At 45.4% G+C, this 24,911-nt stretch overlaps 1 protein-coding gene across 5 annotated transcripts in view; it reads right to left on the reverse strand.

The window, feature by feature from the left end:
* Positions 1–24,911, reverse strand: part of SNX29 (sorting nexin 29) — a 1,242,095-nt gene that overhangs the window by 700,503 nt on the left and 516,681 nt on the right. For all 5 annotated transcript variants that reach the window (XM_063934344.1, XM_063934341.1, XM_063934342.1 and 2 more), the window contains one exon: positions 21,255–21,358. In XM_063934344.1, coding sequence (XP_063790414.1) covers positions 21,255–21,358 — 104 coding nt within the window. The remainder of the gene's footprint in view (positions 1–21,254; positions 21,359–24,911) is intronic.

The following is a 24,911-nucleotide window of genomic DNA, read 5'->3' on the forward strand; positions in this document are numbered from 1 at the left end:
AAATGTTTGAGTAAAGTTAAATGCTAAGGAGCCGGTGGATGCAGCTCTAGGCAAACTTCTTTATGAGGATTTTCTCACTGCAAAACACCTGTATAAACACTTGCTTGAAAAAAATCAAAGTAAATGAATTCTGAAAGGTAAAAAAAAAAAAAAAAAAAAAAGCTACACAATTAAAAAAATAAAAATACAGAAAAGTTCTGCTCTCATATTGGAACAGAATTTATCTGAAAGCAAAGCTGTCTGTCAAAATAGCAATGTAATAAGATTTTTTATTGATAATGTATATAAAAATCTTTACTTACTCCAAAATGAAAAAGCTATATTAGTCTGAAAAACTGGCGCAATTCACTCTGAATAGATGACTTGTTTGACAGGTGACATAATTGCCAGTTATCACTTAAATCCAGAGACAGTACCAGGCTTTAAACAAATGTCTCTATATATTGGCCAACGCAAAGGACAATTTCTCTCATTATGTGATTTTGATGCAATCCTCACCGTGTATTCTAATTCTCTTGCTGTAATAACATATTTACTGTTCTGAAAATCTATCTATTTTGGAGTTAAAAAAAATACACACTGCTAAGACAAGTTATAATGAGGATTAGAGCACACCTATGTCCTCTTAAACAGTACACAAAAAAGCAAGCTGGGGTGCGCCTTCCAAATGTAAAGTATTCCTGGATGTTACTTTAAAATGTCACCAACTATGGAAGTGGGTCTGCATGGCAGCATGCGAGAGCTAAATTGTATTTAGAGAGTTTGACAATTGTACATTCTTAGTTTGGACTAGAGATGTGCGCCGACCCCCGTGTTTTGGTTTGGTTTTGGATCTGTATTAACTTTGTGTTTTGGAATTGGTTTTGACAAAACCACCCTCGCACATTTAGGTTTTGATTTTGGAGCTGTAATTTTTTCCAATAAAATATATAAAAACAGCTAATATCACATAATTAGGCCTTTTTTTATCCTACAGTATTATTAACCTCAATAACATTACTTTTCAGTAATTTCTAGTCAATTTTGACCACCTCACAGCTCACAATATTGTTCACTAGCACAGATCGTAGGCAGCGGCACAAACACACGGCAGCTATTTCTGTTTAAAAATGTTCTGCAAATTAGTAATGTATTAGCAATAACCTATTAAACAAACTTGTAAGTAATTTCAATAGAAAACAATACAGGACAGAAAATTACTAAAAATCGTGTGTATCATTGCTCTAAAGTTGAAGTTAACAAACAGCAAAAAAAAATAAAAAAAAAATAAACCATGTGTAAAAAAGCAACAGCAGACGTGCACATGCCCCCAGCACATCCCTGTTGTCAGTACCCAATCTCCAACTCCCTCTTGGGGGCCCTGGGCCAGTGATGACTGGCACTCTGTGCCCATGTAAAGCTCCAATCAAAGAGGCTTTTGGTTGAGCAGTTCTCCAAAACCTTCACAACCATGCGGATCGGATTCAGTGCGGGTTGGATATAATGCAGGTTGTATACAATGTGGGTTGAATACAGTGCAGGTCGGATAAAGATCGGGTCAGATACAGTGTGAGTTGCATATAGCATGGGTTTGATACTGTGCAGGTCAGATACAGTGTAGGTTACAGTGCAGATCAGATACATTGTGGGTTGGATACACTAACTGGGTACGTACTGTGAAAGCAGATGGGAAGGGGACCCCGATGAAAAAATGTCCCCGGTCGTGTCCATGAGGATGATGCCGGTGGTGTCGCCAGTGCAGAGGTGCTGGCTGTGTCAGCATTGTGGGAGTGCCGGCGGTGACCTCTGTGTGGAGGTGCCCTCTGTACGGGTGTGCCAGCGCTGTCAGCAGCAGGTGGGTGCACGCGGTGTCCTCAGTGCGGGGGGATGGTGGCAGCTGCAGGTATCTTTAACGATGTGATCATTGAACTATATGGGCAAGCGCTAATCGGCTCAGAGCCATGACAGACAACTCTCTCAGCTAATCAGCAATCAGCCCATTGAGTTCAATGGGACCTGGCACCAGAGGCAAAACTGCAAGATTTGACAGCAGGATCCCAAGGAGGAGCCTTGATTTGGGATACGAGGCAGGGAGGAAAATCCAAGCTAAATCTAGGATATCCTTGGATCCCGGAAGTTTGTGGAAAATGAACCACTCATCTCTAGTCTGCACACTACTGAACTGCTCTATCCACTAATGACAAAAAACAAGTAAAAACTATGGCGTAACACTAACAATGACCAAAACAGAGTCACCAACTTATAAATGCATGTACAGATGTAGCTATGATCATTGTTGCTGCTGCTTCAGCTTCATACAGGCGTCCTAGTCACGCAATACAAATAGCGCAGGTAGGTGAAATAAGGCGTGTTAAGGAGCAAAAGGATCCACAGCATGCAATACACAGCTTCACCACTGGGTGGCAATTGTTCCACTAATGAAAAAATTACAGTACAGTGCAGAATAGCAGCGGATGGATATGGCACTACGGAAAACTGTACAATGTAGCAAGCCCTGACAAGCAGGCCAGTGCACAGTAAATACAGTAGTTTTTTTTTTTAAATACAGTAATACTGCAGGACAGAGTACAAAATCACCAGAGCGACAGGCACACAGTGACAACATGCCTTACAACTGAAAGCTCCCCTGGTGCACTGTGTAAAATTATCCCTAAAGTAGAAATGTGAACACAGAAAAAGAGTTGCTCAGCGTCTCCAATGCCGACAAAGAAAAGCACAATTTAGAGTTCTACACAGCTCTCTAAAAGAAAAAAATAATAATTACAATCAGCGATAGAGTAGGGACATGCAGCACTATAAACATTTTTTACAGTGAGCGACATCACTATGTCACTGCAGGTGTCAGACACTTGTTTCCATGGCTCTTGGAATAATGGGATTACCGATGGTTACCATGGCCGTGAGATAGGGTTCGATTGCCACAAAGGACACACTTGTATTATATATCTATGTAAATAATAGCATCCACATATTTTTTGAATATTCCCAAAACAAACTCTGTTGTGCTTCGTATACAGATTCAGACACGCACACAGATATACAGTCAAAATATGAAAAAAGCTGTGAATACTACTTTTTACACAGCTGTACAATACAATTGTGGCTTTTCAAATTACGAAAGTCTTATCTTTAGGAGACTGAGCTTACGGTACTTCTTCCAGGACCTCCCCATTGCTTTAATAGGCAGCCTGCCCACTTGTGATTTTATGGACTGTAATAGACAGTTATTTTCAGAGGCCATTGTGACTGTATGGCTTTTACAATGAGGTGCAAAGATAAAAAATATCTTAAAGAGTTTTACCCGTAAGATGACTAATTAAAATTATTTAAGGTTAATGTGATGAGCCAAACCAGTGCTTGTGGCTTCCAATCATAAAATTTGTGGACAAACAGAAGTGAATCCTGTCCCTCACCACATAACTGACCTTACTTAATTGAATATTTTTTTCCTAATTTTTCTCAATAAGAAAATTTTGGCCTCATGGTGCCGTGAAAAAAATGCTGATACTTTAGGGTACAATAGTTTGGGGAACACTGGTCTAGGTGTAATAGACACTCAGAGCTTGCGACCAGAATGACAAATAAAGCAGCACGCAGTACCATAATGGAGAGGGTGGGTGAGTAAGGCTTCGGACTGACAAAATAGGCAGAGCCCCAGTCCCACCGCAAGGGAGGGAAAGAGGAAAGAGAGAAACAGACTGAGAGGAAGGTGGGTGATATGTTGGAGACAGAATGACAGAGAAGGTGAAAAGAGAGAGGAGGTATATAGGAGACAATGTGGCGGGAGAGACAGAAAGCAGAAAATAAGAATTTACTTACCGATAATTCTATTTCTCGTAGTCCGTAGTGGATGCTGGGGACTCCATAAGGACCATGGGGAATAGCGGCTCCGCAGGAGACTGGGCACAAAAGTAAAGCTTTAGAACTACCTGGTGTGCACTGGCTCCTCCCCCTATGACCCTCCTCCAAGCCTCAGTTAGGATACTGTGCCCGGACGAGCGTACACAATAAGGAAGGATTTTGAATCCCGGGTAAGACTCATACCAGCCACACCAATCACACCATATAACTTGTGATCTAAACCCAGTTAACAGCATGATAACAGAGGAGCCTCTAGGACAGATGGCTCACTACAGCAATGACCCGATTTTTTGGTAACAATAACTATGTACCAGTATTGCAGACAATCCGCACTTGGGATGGGCGCCCAGCATCCACTACGGACTACGAGAAATAGAATTATCGGTAAGTAAATTCTTATTTTCTCTGACGTTCTAGTGGATGCTGGGGACTCCGTAAGGACCATGGGGATTATACCAAAGCTCCCAAACGGGCGGGAGAGTGCGGATGACTCTGCAGCACCAAATGAGAGAACTCCAGGTCCTCCTCAGCCAGGGTATCAAATTTGTAGAATTTTACAAACGTATTTACTCCTGACCAAGTAGCTGCTCGGCAAAGTTGTAAAGCCGAGACCCCTCGGGCAGCCGCCCAAGATGAGCCCCCCTTCCTTGTGGAATGGGCTTTTACAGATTTTGGCTGTGGCAGGCCTGCCACAGAATGTGCAAGCTGAATTGTACTACAAACCCAACGAGCAATAGTCTGCTTAGAAGCAGGAGCACCCAGCTTGTTGGGTGCATACAGAATAAACAACGAGTCAGATTTTCTGACTCCAGCCGTCCTGGAAACCTATATTCCAAGGGGCCCTGACAACGTCTAGCAACTTGGAGTCCTCCAAGTCCCTAGTAGCCGCAGGCACCACAATAGGTTGATTCAGGTGAAACGCTGAAAACCACCTTAGGGAGAAACTGAGGACAAGTCCTCAATTCCGCCCTGTCCGAATGGAAAATCAGATAAGGGCTTTTACAGGATAAAGCCGCCAATTCTGACACGCACCTGGCCCAGGCCAGGGCCAACAGCATGACCACTTTCCATGTGAGATATTTTAACTCCACATATTTAAGTGGTTCAAACCAATGTGACTTTTGGAACCCAAAAACTACATTTAGATCCCAAGGTGCCACTGGAGGCACAAAAGGAGGCTGTATATACAGTACCCCTTTCACAAACGTCTGAACTTCAGGGACTGAAGCTAGTTCTTTTTGGAAGAAAATTGACAGGGCCGAAATTTGAACCTTAATGGACCCCCATTTCAGGCCCATAGACACTCCTGTTTGCAGGAAATGTAGGAATCGACCTAGTTGAAAATTCCTCCGTCGGGGCCTTACTGGCCTCGCACCACGCAACATATTTTCGCCAAATGCGGTGATAATGTTTTGCGGTTATATCTTTCCTGGCTTTGATCAGGATAGGAATGACTTCATCCGGAATGCCTTTCTCCTTCAGGATCCGGCGTTCAACCGCCATGCCGTCAAACGCAGCCGCGGTAAGTCTTGGAACAGACAGGGTCCTTGCTGGAGCAGGTCCCTTCTTAGAGGTAGAGGCCACGGATCCTCCGTGAGCATCTCTTGAAGTTCCGGTTACCAAGTCCTTCTTGGCCAATCCGGAGCCACGAATATAGTGCTTACTCCTCTCCATCTTATAATTCTCAGTACCTTGGGTATGAGAGGCAGAGGAGGGAACACATACACTGACTGGTACACCCACTGTGTTACCAGAGCGTCTACAGCTATTGCCTGAGGGTCCCTTGACCTGGCGCAATACTTGTCGAGTTTTATAAACATGTGGAAGACTTCTGGGTGAAGTCCCCACTCTCCCGGGTGGGGGTCGTGTCTGCTGAGGAAGTCCGCTTCCCAGTTGTCCACTCCCGGAATGAATACTGCTGACAGTGCTATCACATGATTTTCCGCCCAGCGAAGAATCCTTGCAGCTTCTGCCTTGCCCTCCTGCTTCTTGTGTCACCCTGTCTGTTTACGTGGGTGACTGCCGTGATGTTGTCCGAATGGATCAACTCCGGGTGACCTTGAAGCAGAGGTCTTGCTGAGCTTAGAGCATTGTAAATGGCCCTTAGCTTCAGGATATTTATGTGAAGTGATGTCTCCAGGCTTGACCATAAGCTCTGGAAATTCCTTCCCTGTGTGACTGCTCCCCAGCCTCGCAGGCTGTCATCCGTGGTCACCAGGACCCAGTCCTGAATGTCGAATCTGCGGCCCTCTAGAAGATGAGCACTCTGCAACCACCACAGGAGAGACACCCTTGTGCTTGGTGACAGGGTTATCCGCTGATGCATCTGAAGATGCGACCCGGACCATTTGTCCAGCAGGTCCCACTGGAAAGTTCTTGCGTGGAATCTGCCGAATGGGATTGCTTCGTAGGAAGCCACCATTTTCTCCAGAACCCTTTCATTGATGTACTGAGACTTGGCTCGGTTATAGGAGGTTCCCGACTAGCTCGGATAACTCCCTGACTTTCTCCTCCGGGAGAAACACCTTTTTCTGGACTGTGTCCAGGATCATCCCTAGGAACAGAAGACGAGTCGTCGGAATCAGCTGCGATTTTGGAATATTGAGAATCCAATCGTGCTGCCGCTACACTACCTGAGATAGTGCTACACCGACCTCCAACTGTTCCCTGGATCTTACCCTTATCAGGGAATCGTCCAAGTAAGGGATAACTAAAATTCCCTTCCTTCGAAAGAGTATCATCATTTCGGCCATTACCTTGGTAAAGACCCGGGGTGCCGTGGACCATCCATACGGCAGCGTCTGAAACTGATAGTGACAGTTCTGTACCACAAACCTGACGTACCCTTGGTGAGAAAGGTAAATTGGGACATGAAGGTAAGCATCCTTGATGTCCCGAGACATCATGTAGTCCCCTTCTTCCAGGTTCGCAATCACTGCTCTGAGTGACTCAATCTTGAATTTGAACCTCCGTATGTAAGTGTTCAAGATTTTAGATTTAGAATCGGTCTCACCGAGCCGTCCGGCTTCGGTACCACAACAGTGTGGAATAATACCCCGTTCCCTGTTGCAGGAGGGGTACCTTGATTATCACCTGCTGGGAATACAGCTTGTGAATGGCTTCCAAAACTGCCTCCCTGTCAGAGGGAGACATCGGTAAGCCGACTTTAGGAAACGGCGAGGGGGAGACGTCTCGAATTCCAATTTGTACCCCTGAGATATCACCTGAAGGATCCAGGGGTCTAATTGCGAGTGAGCCCACTGCGCGCTGAAATTCATTGAGACGGGCCCCCACCGTGCCTGATTCTGCTTGTAAAGCCCCAGCGTCATACTGAGGGCTTGGCAGAGGCGGGAGAGGGCTTCTGTTCCTGGGAACTGGCTGATTTCTGCAGCCTTTTTCCTCTCCCTCTGTCACGGGGCAGAAATGAGGAACCTTTTGCCCGCTTGCCCACGAAAGGACTGCGCCTGATAATACGGCGTCTTCTTATGTTGAGAGGCAACCTGGGGTACAAACGTGGATTTCCCAACTGTTGCCGTGGCCACCAGGTCTGAAGGACCGACCCCAAATAACTCCTCCCCTTAATAAGGCAATACTTCCAAATGCCGTTTGGAATCCGCATCACCTGACCACTGTCGTGTCCATAACCCTCTACTGGCAGAAATGGACAACGCACTTAGACTTGATGCCAGTCGGCAAATATTCCGCTGTGCATCACGCATATATAGAAATGCATCTTTTAAATGCTCTATAGGCAATAATATACTGTCCCTATCTAGGGTATCAATATTTTCAGTCAGGGAATCCGACCACGCCAACCCAGCACTGCACATCCAGGCTGAGGCGATTGCTGGTCGCAGTATAACACCAGTATGTGTGTAAATACATTTTAGGATACCCTCCTGCTTTCTACCAGCAGGATCCTTAAGGGCGGCCATCTCAGGAGAGGGTAGAGCCCTTGTTCTTACAAGCGTGTGAGCGCTTTATCCACCCTAGGGGGTGTTTCCCAACGCACCCTAACCTCTGGCGGGAAAGGATATAATGCCAATAACATTTTAGAAATTATCAGTTGTTATCGGGGGAAACCCACGCATCATCACACACCTCATTTAATTTCTCAGATTCAGGAAAACTACAGGTAGTTTTCCTCACCGAACATAATACCCCTTTTTGGTGGTACTCGTATTATCAGAAATGTGTAAAACATTTTTCATTGCCTCAATCATGTAACGTGTGGCCCTACTGGAAGTCACATTTGTCTCTTCACCGTCGACACTGGAGTCAGTATCCGTGTCGGCGTCTATATCTGCCATCTGAGGTAACGGGCGCTTTAGAGCCCCTGACGGCCTATGAGACGTCTGGACAGGCACAAGCTGAGTAGCCGGCTGTCTCATGTCAACCACTGTCTTTTATACAGAGCTGACACTGTCACGTAATTCCTTCCAACAGTTCATCCACTCAGGTGTCGACCCCCTAGGGGGTGACATCACTATTACAGGCAATCTGCTCCGTCTCCACATCATTTTTCTCCTCATACATGTCGACACAAACGTACCGACACACAGCACACACACAGGGAATGCTCTGATAGAGGACAGGACCCCACTAGCCCTTTTGGGGAGACAGAGGGAGAGTTTGCCAGCACACACCAGAGCGCTATATATATACAGGGATAACCTTATATAAGTGTTTTTCCCCTTATAGCTGCTGTATTTTTAATACTGCGCGTAATTAGTGCCCCCCTCTCTTTTTTAACCCTTTCTGTAGTGTAGTGACTGCAGGGGAGAGCCAGGGAGCTTCCCTCCAACGGAGCTGTGAGGGAAAATGGCGCCAGTGTGCTGAGGAGATAGGCTCCGCCCCCTTCTCGGCGGCCTTATCTCCCGTTTTTCTGTGTATTCTGGCAGGGGTTAAATTCATCCATATAGCCCAGGAGCTATATGTGATGCATTTTTTGCCATCCAAGGTGTTTTTTATTGCGTCTCAGGGCGCCCCCCCCCCCCCAGCGCCCTGCACCCTCAGTGACCGGAGTGTGAAGTGTGCTGAGAGCAATGGCGCACAGCTGCAGTGCTGTGCGCTACCTTGTTGAAGACAGGACGTCTTCTGCCGCCGATTTTCCGGACCTCTTCTGTCTTCTGGCTCTGTAAGGGGGCCGGCGGCGCGGCTCTGGGACCTATCCATGGCTGGGCCTGTGATCGGTCCCTCTGGAGCTAATGTCCAGTAGCCTAAGAAGCCCAATCCACTCTGCACGCAGGTGAGTTCGCTTCTTCTCCCCTTAGTCCCTCGATGCAGTGAGCCTGTTGCCAGCAGGTCTCACTGAACATAAAAAACCTAAAACTAAACTTTTCACTAAGCAGCTCAGGAGAGCCACCTAGTGTGCACCCTTCTCGTTCGGGCACAAAAATCTAACTGAGGCTTGGAGGAGGGTCATAGGGGGAGGAGCCAGTGCACACCAGGTAGTTCTAAAGCTTTACTTTTGTGCCCAGTCTCCTGCGGAGCCGCTATTCCCCATGGTCCTTACGGAGTCCCCAGCATCCACTAGGACGTCAGAGAAAATAAGATATAAACGGGAGGAAAAATAAGTTGAAGTGTCAGATAGGGAAAGAGAAACAGATGGGAAAGCTATGTCACAAAGAGAGAGAGAAATACCAGGCAATAACTGGGAAAACTGCAAGGATCTCACTGATGGATGTCGGGGTACAAATAAATGATGCAGACTGCTGTCTGTAAACAGGGCAATCCTGTTTCAGAATTCCAACAACCCTATAGTGATCCTGGGTCTGGGACTCCAGGTCGACAACAAAAAGGTCGACAAACCTTAGGTCGCCGTCAATTGGTCGACACACCTTAGGTCGACATGGACAAAAGGTCGACATTGAAAAAGGTTGACATGATTTTTTTTATGTTTTTTTGGTGTCGTTTTCTTCGTAGAGTGACCGGGAACCCCAATTAGTGCACCGCGTTCGCTCGCCATGCTTCGGGCATGGTGCCTTCGCTCCGCTCCGCTCGGCACAGATTACCGTTCCAATCGTAGTCCACGTGGATCGTTAAGTATGAAAATGTTCCAAAAAAGAAAAAATTTGTGAAAAACTCATGTCGACCTTTTTCCATGTCGACCTTTTGACCACGTCGACCCAAGGTGTGTCGACCTAAGGTGTGTCGACCTTTTTGTTGTCGACCTGGAGTCCGGATACCGTGATCCTAACCCTGCAGAAATGATCAGTACAAAAATGTAAAAGCTCTGTCTGTGGTTAACAGAGGAATATTGTCATAAACCATCCCATTCGCTGCTGTGTTATATCACCTTTAAAACAGGATTATGTAAACAAATATAACTATACCCTGTGTGTTTAGCAATTTTTTTAACAGACTGTGCATACATTAATTTGAGTTGGTATTTTCAAGCGACTATATAAATTAGTAAGCCCTCTGTGTCTGCATTAGCATTTAACTCACTCTTTACAGCTGACCATCCTGCATGCAGTGACATACAGTACGCAGTAGCCCCTGCCCTGGGGGTCTTAAAGAGTGTCCAGTAGGCTCATGAGCAGCTCTGCACTTCATAGATGCAGACTGACAGCATAATCAATATAAGATCCCAGCACAGCATACAGGGATTACAAAGAGCAGGAAGATTGATCGCACCACACAGCGCCACTGCAGCCAGGCCCCCTCTGCCCGGGCCCTGGACTACAGCCTCGGCCCCTTGTGGCGGTCCAGTATGTGTCTGGCAACAGTAAACGGCAAGCTGCAGGCGCCTAGTGCTGACGTCACTTTCTTTTCTGCTGCGCTTCTATGATCTCTTGTCTGTCTCTCTCGACACTGGCCATTTTTTTAAGGATATGAAAAAGTCCTTGAAAATGTGCCCAGTTTGGTAGTATCAGTGCATATCCTTTATTCAATAGCACTCGCTTTGTCAAAAATAAACAATAAATACCATTATACAATCACATTACTGCTAGATTGCTACAGAGACCTAGGAAAACACACAACTAGCACTCAACTTGGGGACATTACAATGATCAATAATCAAAATGATCTTATGATTCATTTTGTGTGAGCCAGCACTGAGCAGTGGAGCCTACTGCACCAGCATTTGAGGCTACTCACTATATTCTATCAGATGGGTGTAGTATGGTATGCCGGCTGTCGGAGTCCCGGCCCACAGCATACCAGCGCTGGAATCCCGACCGCCGGCATACCGACAGCTGGGTGAGCGCAAATGAGCCGCTTGCGGGCACGGTGGTGCGTTACGCGCGTCACGCTATCTATTCTCCCTCCGTGGACCCCCAAGAGGGAGAAAAGGTGTCAGTATGCCGGCTGTCAGGATTCCGGCGCCAGTGTACTGTGCGCCAGTACCCCGACAGCCAGCAAACTGAAGACCACCCCTATTAGATAACCCGGATCTACTGCTGTATGATTATTGTTTATTGAGACTCTTGTTTTATTTATTATGACTGTCCCCCAAATATACTGTATTTGTGTAAACATGTATATCTATTTGTCTGCATCACACTTAAGGCGGGTACACTCTTAGCGAAATGGTGAACTATATCGCTCATATTCCCCCTCCTGAGCAATATAGTTTACTATATAGCTCAGTGTGTATGCCGCAGACGACAGCTGATGCGCTGCACCGCGGGTCGTTAATGACCCTTGGTCTCAGCCGTGCATGCAGCTCAATTTGGACTCATCGTGAATGCTCCGGCCGGCCACGGCATGACGTCACTGTGCGATATCATCGTCGGTCGGCCTTGCCTAGGAGGGGGAACACTAGACGATGTCACTCACCGAGCACATCGCCTAGTGTGTACTCACCTTTACAGTTGTCTATACATTGATCCCACTATCACACCCAAGCCTGAGGGCACAGTTGCACTATCTATTCACAGTTTTAAAACAGAGCCATTCCCAGCAACTACTGCTACTCCTCACTACATGCCCACTTTATTTGACTCCAGACACCCTTCTTACTGGCAACACTGGAAGACCATAACCAAGGGTGGGCATGTGGGCATGGGTATGTGGGGGTGCTGATAGGCATCCATGTGCAGAGTTCTGGGCATTTAACTTGCACACACGGGCAAAAATAGGATTTTAATTAACTACTGGTAAATCCTTTTCTCAAAGTCCGTAGAGGATGCTGGGGTCCACATTAGTACCATGAGGTATAGACGGGTCCCTTGGGAGCCATGGGCACTTTAAGAGTTTAATAGTGTAGGCTGGCTCCTCCCTCTATGCCCCTCCTACCAGACTCAGTTTAGAAACTGTGCCAGAGGAGACGGACATACTTTGAGAGAAGGAAATACACAGATAGTGGTGAGATTCACACCAGCTCACACATAACAGAAAACCAAGCTAACCAGCTTGAAACAATTCAGCAACGGCTGAACAACAGTACTTAACCAAGTAACAATGCAGTACTTAACCAAGTAACACCGCAGTACTTAACCAAGTAACAAATGCAGGAAAACGAAGCACTGGGCGGGCGCCCAGCATCCTCTATGGACTACGATAAAAGGAATTACCGGTAGGTAATTAAAATCCTATTTTCTCTTACGTCCTAGAGGATGCTGGGGTCCACATTAGTACCATGGGGATGTACCAAAGCTCCCAGTATGGGAGGGAGAGCGCGGAGGTTCCTGCAGAACCGATTGACCAAACTTTAGTTCCTCAGAGGCCAAAGTATTGAACTTGTAGAACTTAGCAAACGTGTTCGATCCAGACCAAGTAGCCGCTCGGAAAAGTTGTAAAGCAGAGACACCCCGGGCAGCAGCCCAGGATAACCCACTTTCCGAGTAGAGTGGGCCTTAACAGATTTTGTACATGGCAAGCCAGCCGTAGATTAAGCATGCTAAATAGTAAACCTGATCCAGCGAGAAATCGTCTGCTTAGAAGCATGACACCAAAACTTGTTGGGATCATAAAGGACAAACAGAGCGTCCGACTTTCTGTGACGAGAAGTTCTCTTCACATAAATCTTCAAAGCCTTCACAACATCCAAGGATTTTGAAGTAATTGAGGAGTCAGTAGCCACTGGCACCACAACAGGTTGGTTGATATGAAAAGCCGACCCAAGGTGCCGTAGGAGGCACAAAGGGAGGCTGGATGTGTAGAACCCCTTTCAAGAAAGTCTGAACTCCATGGAGGACAGACAATTGTTTCTGGAAGAAAATGGACAAGGCCGAAATCTGGACTTTTATGGAGCCCAAACGCAGGCCCACATCCACACCTGCTTGCAGAAAGAGGAGAAACCGCCCTAGTTGAAACTCCACCGTAGGAAACTTCTTGGATTCACACCAAGACACGTACTTTTTCCAAATCCGATGATAGTGTTTAGACGTTACTCCTTTCCTAGCCTGTATCAGGGTAGGAATAACTTTGTTCGGAATGCCCTTCCGAGCTAAGATCTGGCGTTCAACCTCCATGCTGTTAAACGTAGCCGTGGTAAGTCTTGATAAGCGAATGGCCCCTGTTGCAGAAGGTCCTCTCAAAGAGGAAGAGGCCTCGGATCCTCCAGCAGTAACTCCAGAAGATACGCATACCAAACCCTTCTTGGCCAGTCCGGAGCAATGAGGATCGCCTGAACTCTTGTTCTATTTATTAGTTTGAGAATCCTTGGGATGAGTGGAAGGAACACATACACTGACTTGACAACCCACAGAGTTACCAGGGCATCCACCGCCACTGCCTGTGGGTCCCTCGACCTGGAACAGCACCTCCGAAGCTTCTTGTTGTCCGACTGAACTTGAATGGCCTGATCTTTCAGAAGATGTGCCGCTTGTATAAGACCGTTGTACATGGCCCTCAGTTCCAGAATGTTTGGGTTTGCGATCAGCACCCTCAGGAGCTCAGTGTTCTGTCAGCGGAGATAGAGAACCATTAACTTCTAGAGTTGGTTCCTACTCCCCCCCCCCCCCCCCACTAAGTCCCACGAAGCAGCCTTCCCGTACCTAATTCTTAGAAAAAAACAATAAAAGGAGAAAAACTCCTAGGAGCTCCCCTAGCTGTGACCGGCTCCACCGGGCACATTTTCTAAACCGAGTCTGGTAGGAGGGGCTTAGAGGGAGGAGCCAGCCCACACTATTAAACTGTTAAAGTGCCCATGGCTCCCAAGGGACCCGTCTATACCGCATGGTACTAATGTGGACACCAGCATCCTCTAGGACGTAAGAGAAAACTGAATAATCCTGTTAAGGTATTGTGCAGGCATACTGGCCTTTGAATAAATGCATAATACATAATACAAAGAAAAGGAACTCAAACTAGTCCTCACAAAAATAAGAATTTACTTACCGATAATTCTATTTCTCGGAGTCCGTAGTGGATGCTGGGGTTCCTGAAAGGACCATGGGGAATAGCGGCTCCGCAGGAGACAGGGCACAAAAAGTAAAGCTTTAGGATCAGGTGGTGTGCACTGGCTCCTCCCCCTATGACCCTCCTCCAAGCCTCAGTTAGGATACTGTGCAAGGACGAGCGTACACAATAAGGAAGGATTTATGAATCCCGGGTAAGACTCATACCAGCCACACCAATCACACTGTAAAACCTGTGATCTGAACCCAGTTAACAGTATGATAACAGCGGAGCCTCTGAAAGATGGCTCACAACAATAATAACCCGATTTTTGTAACTATGTACAAGTATTGCAGATAATCCGCACTTGGGATGGGCGCCCAGCATCCACTACGGACTCCGAGAAATAGAATTATCGGTAAGTAAATTCTTATTTTATCTATCGTCCTAGTGGATGCTGGGGTTCCTGAAAGGACCATGGGGATTATACCAAAGCTCCCAAACGGGCGGGAGAGTGCGGATGACTCTGCAGCACCGAATGAGAGAACTCCAGGTCCTCCTTAGCCAGGTTATCAAATTTGTAGGATTTTACAAACGTGTTTGCCCCTGACTAAATAGCCGCTCGGCAAAGTTGTAAAGCCGAGACCCCTCGGGCAGCCGCCCAAGATGAGCCCACCTTCCTTGTGGAATGGGCATTTACATATTTTGGCTGTGGCAGGCCTGCCACAGAATGTGCAAGCTTAATTGTATTACACATCCAACTAGCAAAAGTCTGCTTAGAAGCAAGAGCACCCAGTTTGTTGGGTGCATACAGGATAACAGCAAGTCAGTTTTCCTGACTCCAGCCGTCCTGGAACCTATATTTTCAGGGCCCTGACCACATCTAGCAACTTGGAGTCCTCCAAGTCCCTAGTAGGCGCAAGACACCACAATAAGCTGGTTCAGGTGAAACACTGACACCACCTTAGGGAGAGAACTGGGGACGAGTCCGCAGCTCTGCCCTGTCCGAATGGACAAACAGATATGGGCTTTTTTGAGAAAAAAACCACCAATTTGACACTCGCCTGGTCCAGGCCAGGTCCAAGAGCATGTTCACTTTTCATGTGAGATGCTTCAAATCCACAGATTTGACTGGTTTTAAACCAATGTGTTTTGAGGAATCCCAGAACTACGTTGAGATCCCACAGTGCCACTGGAGGCACAAAAGGGGGTTGTATATGCAATACTCCCTTGACAAACTTCTGGACTTCAGGAACTGAAGCCAATTCTTTCTGGAAGAAAAATCGACAGGGCCGAAATTTGAACCTTAATGGACCCCAATTTGAGGCCCATAGACACTCCTGTTTGCAGGAAATGCAGGAATCGACCGAGTTGAAATTTCTTCGTGGGGCCTTCCTGGCCTCACACCACGCAACATATTTTCGCCACATGTGGTGATAATGTTGTGCGGTCACCTCCTTTCTGGCTTTGACCAGGGTAGGAATGACCTCTTCCTGAATGCCTTTTCCCTTAGGATCCGGCGTTCCACCGCCATGCCGTCAAACGCAGCTGCGGTAAGTCTTGGAACAGACATGGTACTTGCTGAAACAAGTCCCTTCTTAGCGGCAGAGGCCATAAGTCCTCTGTGAGCATCTCTTGAAGTTCCGGGTACCAAGTCCTTCTTGGCCAATCCGGAGCCATGAGTATAGTTCTTACTCCTCTACGTCTTATAATTCTCAGTACCTTAGGTATGAAAAGCAGAGGATGGAACACATACACCGACTGGTACACCCACGGTGTTACCAGAACGTCCACAGCTATTGCCTGAGGGTCTCTTAACCTGGCGCAATACCTGTCCCGTTTTTTGTTCAGACGGGACGCCATCATGTCCACCTTTGGTAATTCCCAACGGTTTACAATCATGTGGAAAACTTCCCCATGAAGTTCCCACTCTGCCGGGTGGAGGTCGTGCCTACTGAGGAAGTCTGCTTCCCAGTTTCCATTCCCGGAATGAAACACTGCTGACAGTGCTATCACATGATTTTCCGCCCAGCGAAAAGTCCTTGCAGTTTTTGCCACTGCCCTCCTGCTTCTTGTGCCGCCCTGTCTATTTACGTGGGCGACTGCCGTGATGTTTTATCCCACTGGATCAATACCGGCTGACCTTGAAGCAGAGGTCTTGCTAAGCTTAGAGCATTATAAATTTACCCTTAGTTATATTTATGTGGAGAAAAGTCTCCAGACTTGATCACACTCCCTGGAAATTTTTTCCTTGTGTGACTGCTCCCCAGCCTCTCGGGCTGGCCTCCGTGGTCACCAACATCCAAAACTGAATGCCGAATCTGCGGCCCTCTAGAAGATGAGCACTCTGTAACCACCACAGGAGAGACACCCTTGTCCTTGGATATAGGGTTATCCGCTGATGCATCTGAAGATGCGATCCGGACCATTTGTCCAGCAGATCCCACTGAAAAGTTCTTGCATGAAATCTGCCGACTGGAATTGCTTCGAAGGAAGTCACCATTTTTTTACCATGGCCCTTGTGCAATGATGCACTGATTTTAGGAGGTTCCTGACTAGCTCGGATAACTCCCTGGCTTTCTCTTCCGGGAGAAACACCTTTTTCTGGACTGTGTCCAGAATCATCCCTAAGCACAGGAGACTTGTTGTCGGGATCAGCTGCGATTTTGGAATATTTAGAATCCACCCCTGCTGTTGTAACAGTATCCGAGATAGTGCTACTCCGACCTCCAACTGTTCCCTGGACTTTGCCCTTATCAGGAGATCGTCCAAGTAAGGGATAATTAAGACGCCTTTTCTTCGAAGAACAACCATCATTTCGGCCATTACCTTGGTAAAGACCCGGGGTGCCGTGGACAATCCAAACGGCAGCGTCTGAAACTGATAGTGACAGTTCTGTACCACGAACCTGAGGTACCCTTAGTGATAAGGGCAAATTTGGGACATGGAGGTAAGCATCCCTGATGTCTCGGGACACCATATAGTCCCCTTCTTCCCGGTTCGTTATCACTGCTCTGAGTGACTCCATCTTGATTTGAACCTTTGTAAGTGTTCAAATTTTTTTAGATTTAGAATAGGTCTCACCTAGCCTTCTGGCTTCAGTACCACAATATAGTGTGGAATAATACCCCTTTTCTTGTTGTAGGAGGGGTAATTTAATTATCACCTGCTGGGAATACAGCTCGTGAATTGTTTCCCATACTGCCTCCTTGTCGGAGGGAGACCTTGGTAAAGCAGACTTCAGGAGCCTGCGCAGGGGAAACGTCTCGACATTCCAATCTGTACCCCTGGGATACTACTTGTAGGATCCAGGGGTCCTGTACGGTCTCAGCGTCATGCTGAGAGCTTGTCAGAAGCGGTGGAACGCTTCTGTTCCTGGGAATGGGCTGCCTGCTGCAGTCTTCTTCCCTTTCCTCTATCCCTGGGCAGATATGACTCTTATAGGGACGAAAGGACTGAAGCTGAAAAGACGGTGTCTTTTTCTGCAGAGATGTGACTTAGGGTAAAAAACGGTGGATTTTCCAGCAGTTGCCGTGGCCACCAGGTCCGATGGACCGACCCCAAATAACTCCTCTTCCTTTATACGGCAATACACCTTTGTGCCGTTTGGAATCTGCATCACCTGACCACTGTCGTGTCCATAAACATCTTCTGGCAGATATGGACATCGCACTTACTCTTGATGCCAGAGTGCAAATATCCCTCTGTGCATCTCGCATATATAGAAATGCATCCTTTAAATGCTCTATAGTCAATAAAATACTGTCCCTGTCAAGGGTATCAATATTTTTAGTCAGGGAATCCGACCAAGCCACCCCAGCTCTGCACATCCAGGCTGAGGCGATCGCTGGTCGCAGTATAACACCAGTATGTGTGTATATACTTTTTATGATATTTTCCAGCCTCCTGTCAGCTGGCTCCTTGAGGACGGCCCTATCTATAGACGGTACCGCCACTTGTTCTGATAAGCGTGTGAGCGCCTTATCCACCCTAAGGGGTGTTTCCCAACGCGCCCTAACTTCTGGCGGGAAAGGGTATACCGCCCATATTTTCTATCGGGGGGAACCCACGCATCATCACACACTTCATTTAATTTATCCGATTCAGGAAAAACTACGGTAGTTTTTTCACATCCCACATAATACCCTCTTTTGTGGTACTTGTAGTATCAGAAATATGTAACACCTCCTTCATTGCCCTTAACGTGTGGCCCTAATAAGGAATACGTTTGTTTATTCACCGTCGACACTGGATTCAGTGTCCCTGTCTGTGTCTGTGTCGACCGACTAAAGTAAACGGGCGTTTTAAAACCCCTGACGGTGTTTTTGAGACGTCTGGACCGGTACTAATTGTTTGTCGGCCGTCTCATGTCGTCAACCGACCTTGCTGCGTGTTGACATTATCACGTAATTCCCTAAATAAGCCATCCATTCCGGTGTCGACTCCCTAGAGAGTGACATCACCATTACAGGCAATTGCTCCGCCTCCTCACCAACATCGTCCTCATACATGTCGACACACACGTACCGACACACAGCACACACACAGGGAATGCTCTGATAGAGGACAGGACCTACTAGCCCTTTGGAGAGACAGAGGGAGAGTTTGCCAGCACACACCAAAAACGCTATAATTATATAGGGACAACCTTATATAAGTGTTTTCCCTTATAGCATCTTTTTTATATATTTCTAACGCCAAATTAGTGCCCCCCCTCTCTGTTTTAACCCTGTTTCTGTAGTGCAGTGCAGGGGAGAGCCTGGGAGCCTTCCCTCCAGCCTTTCTGTGAGGGAAAATGGCGCTGTGTGCTGAGGAGATAGGCCCCGCCCCTTTTTCGGCGGCCTCGTCTCCCGCTCTTAACGGATTCTGGCAGGGGTTAAATATCTCCATATAGCCCCCGGAGGCTATATGTGAGGTATTTTTAGCCAAAAATAGGTTTTCATTGCCTCCCAGGGCGCCCCCCTTCCAGCGCCCTGCACCCTCAGTGACTGCCGTGTGAAGTGTGCTGAGAGGAAATGGCGCACAGCTGCAGTGCTGTGCGCTACCTTAAGAAGACTGAGGAGTCTTCATGCCGCCGATTCTGGACCTTCTTCTTGTTTCAGCATCTGCAAGGGGGCCGGCGGCGAGGCTCCGGTGACCATCCAGGCTGTACCTGTGATCGTCCCTCTGGAGCTAATGTCCAGTAGCCAAAGAAGCCAATCCATCCTGCACGCAGGTGAGTTCACTTCTTCTCCCCTAAGTCCCTCGTTGCAGTGATCCTGTTGCCAGCAGGACTCACTGTAAAATAAAAAACCTAAGCTAAACTTTTCTAAGCAGCTCTTTAGGAGAGCCACCTAGATTGCACCCTTCTCGGCCGGGCACAAAAATCTAACTGAGGCTTGGAGGAGGGTCATAGGGGGAGGAGCCAGTGCACACCACCTGATCCTAAAGCTTTACTTTTTGTGCCCTGTCTCCTGCGGAGCCGCTATTCCCCATGGTCCTTTCAGGAACCCCAGCATCCACTAGGACGATAGAGAAAAAAAAAAAAAATGTCTGTCGCTGTCTGATTGTGACTTTTTTTTTTCCTACTGAAATCTAATATTTGAAAATGCCGGCTTCTAGAAATACAGGGTTTGCCCCTGGGCAGTAGAGGAGCCTGGATTGTGTTCTACATCACTGCATCTGGTATGCAGCCTCGCCAGACATCCAAGAGCTTTTATTTTTATTTGAGAAAAGTCTGCTGGGAAGTTGGTATTGGAGACAGGAGGGATGGTAGGCCGATGCTTTGCCTAGGGTGCCAAGAAACCTTTCATTGGCCCTTCCAGCGTAAATCCATTAAACAGCTTTATTCTCTTTAACAAAATACGATTGCGGGTTACATATTCACAGTGATTCAGAAATAGAAACAAATATTACCAATTAGATGCAGAAAACTATGTTTCAGTTTTGTGTGATGCATAAGGGCTTCGGATCCACTACTATATCCCCAAGGACACTCATCTCATACAGTTACATGAGGACGTGTAGCCCACAGGACAGTGGTTACACTGTGCTAATCTACATGTGATAACTATATAAGAAGGAAGCTGTTCATTGCCATAAAGTGTAGAGAAGACTAATCACTGGCTTATCATACACTTCTCAAGAGTCTCTGCTGTTGATTACTACGAAATACAGAAGTCATGTGTTAATGTTCATTGTTGCTTGGTTGTGCAACCCCATTTAAAATCTGACTTGGATAAAATTTTGCTATTGACATAAAAAAAAAAAAACATAAAAACCAGTAGTGTAACATTTAAATATTCAATATTTCAATACAACAATTGAAATACTGTATTCAAGTGTAAGATTGTTTTTCTAAAACACTGGGGCAGATATAGGAAGCCTGGAGATGGCATAAGGAAGTAATAAACCAGTGATAAACGCACCAGCCAGTCAGCTCCTGTCAATTTACATATTGTAGCTGATTGGCTGGTGCGTTTATCACTTTGCACTTATCACTGGTTTATCACTTCCTTATGCCATCTCCAGGCTTAATACATCTGCCCCTTTCTCTCTTAACTACATTTTACCAGCTTTCATCCGCTTAGGAGTTGAATTTAGAAAAAATTCTGCTTAGTGGGTTGCTGCAAATAACTGTCACAGTTTCCAGACCATCGAGCAGCTACCATGTTCCAGGTCACCCAGCAGGTGAACAAGGAGAGTTCACCAACTGTCATATATTCCAGAGCACAATGTTGAGGCTTTGTAAATGGCAGGCAGACGTTTTGCCACATAACTCCAAAACAAAGCAACCAATTACACGCCAATATTTTCTGCAAATCTGCGGGCCCAGACATTTAAGACAACAGCATCATAGAAATATGTCAATCAGAAAAGTTGTCATCCTGATATTAAAATATAGATTATCAATTCAATAGGAACCAGTGACATCACATAACACCACAATGTGCTTCATTTTGGTGGTTTCAGGTTAAATTGTCTATTGTGTTTGGGTGATTGTATTTTACATGAAAGCTTTCCCATAAATATGTTCAAGTGTGTGTAACTGTTCTACAGAGTACAGCACGGTAACTATGGTATCTATGGCATAGCAAAGTAAAAAAAATGCTGATTAGAGTTACCTCTATTAGTTTTCGTTCATATGAACTGGCCAACTCGTCATGATCCACCATTGGTTTTACTTCTGGGATAATTTCTCCATCAATATTGCGAAGGTTTGGGATTGCTATTAAAAAGAGAATATGTAAGAAGATGTACAACTAACAACATTTATGATAATATGATAATATAAACATTCATGTAGGTTTTTACACATTTTAATGACGAGAAGTCAACAGGCTAATATGAGGCTACATACCACATTTATGTGCATTATAAATACCAAGTGATATGTATTAAATTATAAATGTATCCTAATATTTAGACTCGGATGACATTATTAAAATCAGATGAAATGTTATTCAACTTAGGAGTCAGGTAGGTTGGACAGACTGTTGTATAGATGGAGACAAAGTGTACTGTATTAATAAATATTAACAGATTTTTGCTCAGTCTGCGCTTTTTCCTTAGATGGGAATGGAGGCAGAACAGAGGCGTTAATACTACATCCACAATGCAGATTATCCTGCCTGTACTGTACGGTTATTGTATAATAGGTCGACAGTCAATAAGTTGACAGTGACTAGGGTGACATCAAATGGTCGACATGCACAAGGCAGTCATGTGAAAAAGGTGACACAAAGAAAAGGTTAACATGAAAATGGTCGACACATGAAAATGTCAACATGGGTTTTTCACATTTGTTTGGTGTCAAATTTTAGCTTCTAGCACATGGAACCCCAAGTAGTGTATTGCTTCGCTAGCCATGCTTCAGGTAGATTACTGTTCCCAACTGGAGTCCAAGTGGATGATAAAGTATGAAAAAACAAACAAAAAAAACTTGTGCTGACCATTGTCATGTCGTCCATTTGAACCTGTCACCCTTCTGACCATATATATGTTGACCATTTTGTGTCAACCTATTGACTGTCGAGCTATCATCCAGATGCCGGACGGCACAGTCTTAGTTTTAGCCATACTCTGTATTTCTGTATCTTTTTGGGATGTCACTAGGTGACAAACAACTTAGACAGAATAGCTTTAAAATGAATAACTCAAATGACAGCAATGGCCCCACTCTGCCCACAGGGATCCCTGACAGTTCAGGTTTTCCACATCTCCTAGCTGATATACAGGTGTATTAATTACTAACAGACACATTTTCAAAGATTCATTACTTACTGGAACATTTTACAACAATAAAAAGAAAAATAATCACAGAAGTTGGTACATAATGAAATTTTTAAAAAGCAAAAAAATCCTAATGAACAGTAAAAATATCCCCCCCCCCCAAAGTATGAAAACTGCTCTGCATCCTCCTCCACCAGGTACCACACAGTCCAGACTGTAATTAGGTGAGTGCAGAGCATGTATGAATTCAGTTTTTTTAAATCATGTAGTCACAATAATTATACCTGCCAACTGTCCCGATTTTAGCGGGGCAGTCCTGCATTTTGAGCACTGTCCTGCTGTCCCACCTGCAGGCTGCAGTGGCCCACTAGCAATTGGGGGATTGGTAAACACCGTCACTGCTGCTCTAGCTACAGAACAGTGGCGGTGAATGGATGCTGGGTGATGCTTATGGAGACCATTCATTAAAGGGAGAGGCTAGGAGCAGCCCAGCAGCTGCAGAAGTGATGGGCTTGCCCCCAGCGTGTTGAGAAAAGAGGTGTGACGTGTGGTCACGTGCCCAAAATGTCATCATTCAGGGGGTGTGACCTATCTGACATGAAGCCACAATAGAGAGATAGAATAATATTTGCAATAGTATTACATGTTTACTCACTGACAGTAAAGTATTCCCATTATCCTGTAAATCCTCCCTTTTACAGAGAAATGGAGGCATTGACCGTATATTTCTATCATTACTAATTATAGACATTACAATCTTCTTTTTATTGAGAAGTTGATGGGCCAACTGCACGTGCCTATCATTATTAATTACAGCTATTACTCAAGCACAACAGGATTAAAATTATAGCTAGAATTCCCTGAAAAAATATATACCTAAATAAAATGGTAACTCGCAGGCTAGCTGAGCTACAATCTTGTATATGCTTGAGGCTACACTATATTTTAGCTCTACAGTTGTTTTAATTAATATGGAGCTTAAGGGTAAGAATTTGAGAGAATTTTGTATTCCACAAATTAAAGAACCCACTGCAAGACATGTGGATGAAAATATGACGATGCTGTAAAGTCTCTATGGAATTTGACACTTTGTTGAAGATACTGGAGGCAAAAAAGAAAAAGAGTGAATAGTTATACATCCACATGTCTTACAAACTGGCAGTTTCCTTGACATATAATGGCACACATCAGTCAGGTTCCTTATCAGTATGGACCTCTACACTGGAATGATACAATTATGTAAGGATAAACTATAGCTTTTTGTATGTTTTAGTAATCCAAAACCAACTGGCACTCAGGGATTACTTTTCACAGTTGTCACATTATATACTGAGATCTTCAGTCAAACTGCGGTTCTGTGTCCAGCTGAGGGTGGAAGACGCACACACCTCTGTATGTAGAAGCATGTGGGCATGTACCAGAATGACTGTTAATTCACTAACGCAATGCTTTTTATGCTCCTCCACCTTCTCTATAAAGAAATATATACTTTTTATGTGTTTCTTTGTGCTTGATATTGCAACAGAGTATACAGACAGCTATTTAGTTAGCAATTTCTGTTTTGAAGGAAATATTACACATGCATTGTATGCCTACAGTACTTGCCTACTTTTTAAATCTGCTCTCTGGTATATACAAGAGACATGGGCATAGCTATAGTGGGTGCAGGGGGTGCCATTACAATGGGGATCAGAAACTTAGGGGTGGTTCACTTGCACCCAGGTCATACAGTTGTCTACCAATACGAACTGGGGCACTATAGTGTTGCATAATGTGAACTGGTGCAATGTGTGGCATAATGTGAACTCGGACACTATTATGGGGCATAAGATTAACTATGCCACTACTGTGGGGCATAATATCAACTAGGGCACTACAGATTTAGAGAGAGGTGTCTCTCTAAAAGCACTGAGGCAGGGCCCCCTTCAAAATGTTGCTATGGGCCCCACAAAGCTCTGTCTATGCCCCTGACAAGAGGGGAAGTAGAAGGTACAGGGGGCGTGGCAGCACAATTCATGTCCCCCCTCCCTTTCTGTGCAATGCTGAATCAGGCATTGGGGGACAGGGCCACATAGGCGTGATTCTCTAAATGAACGGAATCCAAGAGAATGCTATTCTCTGAAGGGAACACTGAAGAAATCACCAAAATCTGACTAACGCTGCATTTTGAAACAATGTAAAACTCAGAGAAAAAAATTAATAATAAACTTAATGTTCAAGCTTCAATTAGACAAAAGATACAAATGAATTTTTTTCTATCTATCTATCTATCTATCTATATATATATATATATATATAACACATAGCTACACAAGAAAAAATACATAAAATAGGCTTGCATAGCTACAGTATATCAATCAAGCACTCAGCATTTTAAATGGCGGCTTTGTAAAAGGAAGCCTCCCCAGCTTCTAATTCACGTACAGGTTCCAAAAGAAACAACATACGGGGTCAGATAACACACTATACCAGAATAATTACTGTCTTATCATCCCAGGATGTAATGATGTTGCTCTATATAAAAACCACTGCAATAGGGTATAGATGGT

The sequence above is a fragment of the Pseudophryne corroboree genome, chromosome 7, assembly GCF_028390025.1.
Source record: "Pseudophryne corroboree isolate aPseCor3 chromosome 7, aPseCor3.hap2, whole genome shotgun sequence".
NCBI classification, from domain to species: domain Eukaryota; kingdom Metazoa; phylum Chordata; class Amphibia; order Anura; family Myobatrachidae; genus Pseudophryne; species Pseudophryne corroboree.